Source organism: Ictalurus punctatus, unplaced genomic scaffold (genome assembly GCF_001660625.3).
Source record: "Ictalurus punctatus breed USDA103 unplaced genomic scaffold, Coco_2.0 Super-Scaffold_100046, whole genome shotgun sequence".
In the NCBI taxonomy this organism is placed as follows: Eukaryota; Metazoa; Chordata; class Actinopteri; order Siluriformes; family Ictaluridae; genus Ictalurus; species Ictalurus punctatus.
In genome coordinates, this window is record NW_026521087.1 from 2,586,309 (window position 1) to 2,594,893 (window position 8,585).

General features: G+C 39.4%; 1 protein-coding gene across 1 annotated transcript; it reads right to left on the bottom strand.

Annotated features, from left to right (window-relative positions):
- Positions 1-2,789: 2,789 nt before the first annotated feature.
- On the bottom strand, positions 2,790-4,336 carry LOC128629963 (kelch-like protein 10). The gene is made up of 3 exons (XM_053678519.1): positions 4,244-4,336; positions 3,242-4,135; positions 2,790-3,107 (listed from the first exon to the last, which is right to left on the bottom strand). The coding sequence occupies exons 1-3, from the start codon at positions 4,334-4,336 to the stop codon at positions 2,790-2,792; spliced, it is 1,305 nt and encodes a 434-aa protein (XP_053534494.1).
- Positions 4,337-8,585: the final 4,249 nt, after the last annotated feature.

The window sequence follows — 8,585 nt, forward strand, 5'->3', positions numbered from 1 at the left end:
CTGTGCTAGACTTAGTTTCATACAGTTTAAAGTGGTCCATAGAGCCTAAATCTCTAGGAGGAAACTGTCTAAAATATATCCCAATGTTCCTGACATGTGTGAAAAATACAAACTTTCACCCTGTAACCGCAGTCATATGTTTGCACTCTGTCCCAAACTGCAGAACTTTTGGAACTCTTTCTTTGGAACTATGTCCGACGTTCTTAAAATCAGATTGGATGTCTGTCCTTTAATTGCCATCTTTGGTGTTCCATCTCAGCGTCAGCCTCTGAACCATAAACAAGCTAGTGTTGTGGCTTTTGCATCGTTACTTGCTCGGCACAGAATATTGCTGTCTTGGACCTCTCCACAACCCCCCTCTATATCAGTCTGGCTTAAAGACTTAATCTTCTTTTTAAAACTTGAAAAAATCAAGTACAACATCAGAGGCAGGGGTGACTCATTGTTGGGAAAATGGCAACAATTTATTACCTACTTCAATGATGTACACACCCTGGAGGTGTTTTGAGGAGAGGTAGATGGTAAATACTAATCATCTTCATTTTTTTTTCCTGGTTGTTATTGTTTTTTGTTTCCCCCTTTATTTTGGTTTTGGCTGTGATTTTGTTGCGGTTGTTGGTTGGGGTGTTATGTAAAATTTTCAATAAAAATTCTATGATCAAAAAGAAAGAAAGCAGTAAACAGTATGAATTATAAACAGTGACACTGATCACAGATTGTTTGACTAGTTTCTAATACTTTCTTTCATTTGGTGATATGGTCTTGTATACTCTTTAAATAATTTTGTTCAGTACGAGGAGGCAGCGTCTGATGACCATGCTCTCTCCAGTCCGATCCTTAACTCCAGCCTGGTTCTCAGGGTGCTCCTGTGATGCAGCACTGCCTCGAGCACTTCCTGTGCAGACTGGTGGAGCTCTACATCGCCCCGGGTCACGCGGGGGCGGGGCTGCGTTCACAGCTGCGTGTCAGCTCTTCCTGGAGTGTTCGTTTCCCCGTGTACATCGCCGAGGGAAACCTCAAATCTCCCTCCAGAGATGAGCAGAAAGGTCACAAACCAAAATGATTTTATTTAACCAGCGCATATTAAACGGAACATACTCTCAGATTTGCATATTATTGTTTATTTGAAAGTTTTCTAATGGTTATTCTGGATTTACTTTTTCAATCTAATATTACTGATTTATTTATTATTTGCTGTTTATTATTACTAATTACGGTGTATAATTACTTCTAAATGAATATCAAGATCAACAATAATAATAGTTAATATGATTATTAATGGTGTGTGTGTGTGGTGATGGTGATGGTGATGCGGCGGTGTGACTCCGCCTTCTCGGTGGCTCGAGTCTCTGATGAACTCCTGTTTCTCTGAGCTGGACTTCAACATCCTCTCCGTCCCCCTCCTCATGGATCTGGTGGGTCTGACTCAGTCTGTCGCCTTGGCGACAGCAGAACGGGTGGACATGGCTGACTCCGCCCAGCCGGTGAGCCCGAGCCAGGGTCCTGTTGCCGCGGTCATCAGGCCACCACTCACACAGGGGATGTTAAATCACATCGCCGACAAAACTGACTTCAAGGTGACATGTTAATCTCTTTCTTCATTTCTTTCATCCCTCTCTCACTCTTTTCTCCTTCCTCTCTTTCCTTTTTCCTTTATCTGTCTTCCTCTCTTTTTCCACGGTTTCTCCTGCTCTTTAACAATTGTGTCCTACCTTTTTATTCCTCTACCACGATTCTTTCATATTTATCATTTTTATTGTTCCCTTTTTCTTCTTTCTTTGTTATTTTTTACATTTCTTTCCTCTCCTTTTTCGTTTCTAACTTTTTCTGTCAGTCCCTTGTGTAGTTTGTCTCTCATATTTTTTGCTCTTTTCCCTCCTGATTTCTGCTTTTCATTCGTTCTATTTAATTCTCGTTCATATCTCTCTCTCTATCATTCCCTCTCATCCTCTCTCTCACACACATTCTCTGTCTCTCCTTTTCCTTTACTCTTTGTCATTATTTTATGTCCTTTTTTCCTAATCCATGTTTTTTCTCTTGTTTTAGTGTAGTGTAATTGAACCTGGTGTGTTTATAGTATTATCCGAGAGTCTCTCTGTGGATCTGCTGGTATTAATGCTGCACTCCGTTGTACTCCAGCTCTGAAAGTACAGAACCAGTTTTCCGGCGTTCCGATCTATAGGCGCTGCAAAATAAAGGCTCGGCTCGGAAATACTGGTGGATACTCGGAGCAAGGTCATATTTGAGTTTGATAAACATATTAATAAGACCTACATAATTATTCCTGTGATGTACAGAGAGAAATGATGTATAATCGTGGTCCCCTGTCTTCATCTTTGCCCGTAAAAATAATCCGTTACAGTGATTTTATCACGTTAGTGACTTTGGGCTAAAATCAGCGGAATTGTGGTACAAACCTAAACTTATGACACAAAAGCTACACGTCAACAAAGTCCGGTTTCATCACATAGAAAATAACGCGAAGGGAATTCTGTTTAGCGTTGACCGCGTGAGCGCCGCCGCATTGCTGTGATGTCAGGTGTGTGTGTGTGTGTGTGTATGTGTGTGTGTGTGTGTGTGTGAGAGAGAGAGAGATCTCAGGATGGTGGACGTTAACTGTTCCATCGCACGTCTCCATGAGGGACGTTGTTGTTTTGTGAGATTCAGTACAACGGCTTGCAGCATAAGAGAGTAAACAAAGGCAAATTCAGTACTTTGACTGTTTCAGATTGTTTAATTTGATTCTCGAGAACAAAAGGATGCTGATGCAGGAAGAGGTTTATTTGTACTCAGACGTTGGCAGGAGGTGTGAGGTAGCCTCTGGTGCTCCGTGACCTCTGAGGGACTCTGTAGGGATCGTCTCGGGGAGCAGCGTACTCTGCCATGTTGGGTAAACCAGACAGCACACAGCAGCTCAGAGCACTGCAGGAAATCCCCATGTTTTCAACTGCATGCCATTCAGAAGTCTGCTCATCATAACACTCCGCTTCATCCATGGTGGTAGTGCCGTTCTCTCCTCCAACAACGAACAGGAGATCGTGCAGCACCTCAATGCCGAAGTTGCTGTGCTTGTTGTTCATGGCTGGACCTTGTGTCCACACGTTGGTCTGAGGATTATACACCTCTACATCGCTTAGGTGATTAACACCATCGTCTCCCCCGACAGCGTAAACCTGTCATCTGTATGCGACCACGCCCAGTCCACACCTTCTGATCATCATGGGGGGGTGAGGGTCCACACTCCCATCTGAGGACTGTAATACTCCCCTGTCAACAAACACTCAATCCAGTTAGACCCTTCGCATACGTACACGTTGCCGTTCAGTACTGTAGCGCTAGAGTTGCTCCTGCGTTCGTGCATCGGCGCGATCATGCTCCACCGATCATTCTCAGGTTCATATCGCCCGGCCGTATTCTGATGTTCTTCATGGAATCCTCCCACAGCATAGATATGACCATCCAGCGCACACATGCTCACCTTATACCAGATAGAGTGCATGGGGCTCACCTGAGCCCAGGTTCTGGTGATGGGATCAAACCTTCTGACAATTCTTAAGCATTCTTGCATGGTATTCCCCATGTTATATCCTCCAATGCAGTACACGAAGCCATTCAGATACACCATCCTATGAAAGGCTTGTGGACTCTCGTCATTGCACGTGATTTTAACCCAGCATGCCGCTCGTATATCATACGCTTCTATGGCATTCATGGGAATCCTTTGGCACCAGCCACCGATGGCCAGCAGAACGGCACTAGGCAGGCGGAGTCTCTGGAGATCAGAGCTGAGAGAAAGGCTCGGGTTGAGGTCATCGATGCCCATCAGAACGCTGGTGACGATCGGCTTACATGTCATGTCGTCCTTCACTAAAATGTTGTTGCTCACATTGTTCATAAGGTAATCGTGCGTCAGTAGCCCCAGACGCACTTTGGGCAGTAACACTCCTATGTGCGCTTTCCGTTTCCATGGCGCATGTTTGATCCACTGTAAGACGGCCTCGCTCTCCTGTTTCACATTCAGTTTGTCCTTCTCGATGATCTCTCTCAGCTGCTCGACCGTCAGGTCCAGGAACTCCTCAGAGAGGCGCACCATCTCCTCAAAGTTGTGCAAGATAAACCGGAAGGCCTGTTGCTTCTACTTCTTGCAGAAGTGGGAGTGAGCAAAACGCCAGATGTTAACACAGTTCTCTACACACAGCTGAGCCTTCAGGAACGCACAGAACTTGTTTAGCAGGCTGTTTACCAACAGATAATCAGCAGCGATCAGCAGCTTATACTCGTTTTTCTCTGTGATGTTAACACGTCTTGTATACGTGTACTCCACAATCAGCTCCATTATCTCGGGGGACACATTAGGGATGCTGTACCCGAGCTTATCAGGAGGGTACCAGCTGTTGGTATTCTTGGATGTTCAACTGTATTTTTTATTTTTTATTTTTTTTTTACTTCGTAGCAAAAAAAAACAAAATCGCAGATATGACTCAAAACATTTTTGTTTAATATCTGAACTTTCCGGCTTCATGAACCATACCTCAAACAAGTTAAATTAAATTATTTTTATTAATGGCATATTTTTTTCTAAATCAAATAGAGAAAAAATGATGGAATCAATGTTGAGGAAAAAGTTATGGAATCGGCTTGTAATTTGCATTTCTAAAACAGCAAGTGTAAAAATGCTAATTAGTCTGCAGTTAAGAGTGCTTACAGACCTTAACCTTGGACTTTTTTGAAAGGAAACATGGTCCCAACAAGAGTTTTCGATTGAAACAATAGAAAGGCTTATAAAACTCTTTCAAGAATGAAATCCAACACAGAGTGTGGTAAATGATGTCAGATCTTCCCAGTCAGCTATGTCTAAAATTTGGAGCAAGTATAAGCAATATGGGAAGGAAAACGTCAAAGTGTCAGGACAGAAAACACAAAGCAATGTGCCTTGAAAATAGAAAATGCACAACAAAAAATGGGCAGAAACAGGGGTCAATGTTCGTGACTGAACTGTAAAAAATTGTCTGAATGCAATGGGATTTATATTTACAAAAGCCAAACGAAATCCAGCACTAACACCTCAACAGAAGAAAACAAGGTTACTACAACAGTTACCACTGTAAAAAAAATAGTTCTTGACTTTAGTAAGTTCAACTTATTTTATTCAGTTGTTCCAATTAATAGCTGATTTAGTTGTACTGACTTTAAATGAGTTTGCTCAACATTTAATTATTTATATGGAATCACACACATGTTCAACACAATGTATTGCCTAGCAACCAATTACATCACTGCTTACGTCACTTCCGCAAGCCGTTAAGTTTCCTTCACAAAAAGGCTGTGCTCGTTTTCATCGGTGGACATCTTGGATGGGTCCAAGTCAGGTCATTCATTTTATTTGATATTACTCTCAGTATTAATATGTATTTGATATTACTCTCAATATTAATATGTATTTGATATTACTCTCAACATTAATATGTATTTGATATTACTCTCAATATTAATATGTATTTAATATTACTCTCAATATTAATATGTATTTGATATTACTCTCAATATTAATATGTATTTGATATTAATCTCAATGTTAATATGTATTTGATATTACTCTCAATATTAATATGTATTTGATATTACTCAATATTAATGTGTATTTGATATTACTCTCAATATTAATATGTATTTGATATTACTCTCAATATTAATATGTATTTGATATTACTCTCAATATTAATATGTATTTGATATTACTCAATATTAATATGTATTTGATATTACTCTCAATATTAATATGTATTTGATATTACTCTCAACATTAATATGTATTTGATATTACTCTCAATATTAGTATGTATTTGATATTACTCTCAGTATTAATATGTATTTGATATTAATCTCAATGTTAATATGTATTTGATATTACTCTCAATGTCTGTTGTTAAGTTTTGTTGATAATTTGCTGGTGGATGAGGTGCATTGTGAACATGGAGGCATTTATAGGCGGTAAACTGTTCCACAGAAAACATTGCTTTACCAAAAAACAGTTTGAGGTAATTTTTGTCACGTTTTTGAGTTAACTTTTTTTTGTAGTGAGTATCGTGTTGTTGTTTGTGTGTGTGAGATTTGTGAATAAAAAGGCTGCTTGAGTCACTTCTCAAGCCGTTAAACTTCTCTCAAAAAATATAAATATGTTTTAAAATAATCCTGAAATTCTCGTCGGCGTTGGCTTACTGAGCGATGAAGAGTCGGTTCAACTGATTCAGTTAATTCATTCAAACCATCGAAGTAGGATAAGCAGCTTTGGTAATGATTCTTTAAATGAACCGATTCAGAATCCTCTTCTTGAATCGTTGAGTCGTTCTCACTCGGTCAGGTTTGCACGTGTTGGTTGCTTTTCCTGCACGTGTAATCAGCACGTGTTCACAGACTGTAAATCCCGACCCCATGGTAGACACTCAACAGAAATTTCATACTAAAGTAAGTATTTTATATTTTCTGGGTCTAAACAGAGCAGAAGTATTGCTAATGTGTTGTACAGATTCTATTGGACTGGTGAACTGTGTGGATTTGTATATTTAACCCAGTTTAATATGGCCTGCTTTGTTCAGTCAGAGACAAGTAAATCTGTTCTAATGTTCATTTATTTTCCATAGATAAAACAAATGTTTGCTTACACATGAATACGTACTTTATGCCTTCAGAATGGTGGAGATTTGTCTCTTAACTATTTTAAATTTGGTTCTCTTCAACAGGTTGTGTTTGAGTTGTGCAGGCTTGTGTCACCTGACTTAAAGAAGGCATTGTTCGAAGGGCTTGATCAGCACCTCCCACGGCTCCTGCAGTTGTACAACACCGAGAGGCAGTGAAATACCCGAAATCCAACATGTGATGACCCGCATTGATCAAGAGGTAAGTCTAATGAACTTTAGTTTGTTCTGCTCCAGAAATGAGCCGATGTCCAGCAGAACAGCACTGATAGTTGTGTAATAGACGTGCACAGTAGAGCTGTCGTGATTAATAAATAAACTTATAAATGTGATTACTTGATGAACGTAGACAAAACTCTATACATGTGAAATGTTTTGTTGAAGTTCAGATGAAACTCTGATGTACAGAATCTTCAACAGAGTTCTGCAGAAAGATTTTGAATGCCTGTCACTCACCAGAACAAATTTGCAGTTGATCAGTCTGTCTAAAAGAAAAAATCTAAACACACAATATAAAATTCCTGCAGTGTGAATAAAGCCTTTGTGTTGCTTTTAGCAAACATGTCTAGTACTCTCGGTTCAGTGTACACAATTTACCCCATTTAAATGCATTTTGGAAATTGTTCCACATGGCCTTAAAGTGTGAATATTCACTGTATGCCAAATAAGTAATCAAAGAATGGAACAGAATTTTTTCTTCTCTAATGGACCATTAATCACAATTATAAAAGATGATGCATCAGGTACAAATTCAGAGCCCCCCCTACCCCCACATTGGTTGCATGACTTTTGCTACACCATTTCCACTGTGTGTGTTACAAATCACTTTGAGGTAAAGCACTGCTGCTCCGTTTTTTAAATTATTATTATCATTATTATTATTAATAATAATGATAATAATAATAATAATAATAATAATAATACTAATAATAATAATAATAATAATAATTATTATTATTATTATTATTATTATTAAATTTGCTCTCTCTATCTCTGACTCTGACTCGCTCGCTCTCTGACACACACTCTCTCTCTCTCTCTCTCTCTCTCTCTCTCTCTCTCTCTCTCTCTCTCTCTCTCTCTCTCTCTCTCTCTCTCTTCCTACAGTGAAGAGTGAAGAGTGTGAGACATCACAGCGAGAATGCAATTCCAAATCTGTAACATGTAATTTTACGCTATCAGAAGGAGGGACACGTTCAATCTCAGTCTTTATTTAGATCTCTGGCAACGAAGGGGTGTGTGTGTGTAAAACAATAACATGCATGATGTATATTATGATCAGATCGTATACGTGATTATAAGCAGATTATACCTCTAATCTTATAAGGCATTAAAAATGGAAACCGAGCTTCGGCACATCAGTAATAATAATAATAAGTGGTATGACGTGATCAGTGGATCGATGAGGCTCTCTCTGAGTCACTCAGCATTTTGTCTTCTCTCCACACTGTCCTGTGTCTTTCCTTTTCTCCCGTCCGTGTCTCCAAGACGTGCTGACGTTCAGGTCTGGCAGGATGTTCCATGATTGACACCTCCAGGGGAGTCAGGCTGATTGAGTACAAAGTGTTTATATGTGCTAAAGGAAAGAGATCTGGTGGAAAGTCAGGGTTATAGAGTTATAGTGCTGAGAAAAGTTTGTAAAGAAAAAACAAACAAACAAAAAATATATATAAAAATATATATTATATATAAATTTTATATATGGTTTTTATAAGGTTTTCATTTCTTTGATTCACCCTCGTATGTAAATGCACTTGTTCTAATATGTTATCGTTCCTATAGTAGCCGATAATCAAGGATGGGGTTGTGTGACGTGTTACCATGACCACCTGTTATTGTTATAGGGGCGTGGTGGGTTAGTGGTTAGCATGTTGACCTCGCTTCTCTGGA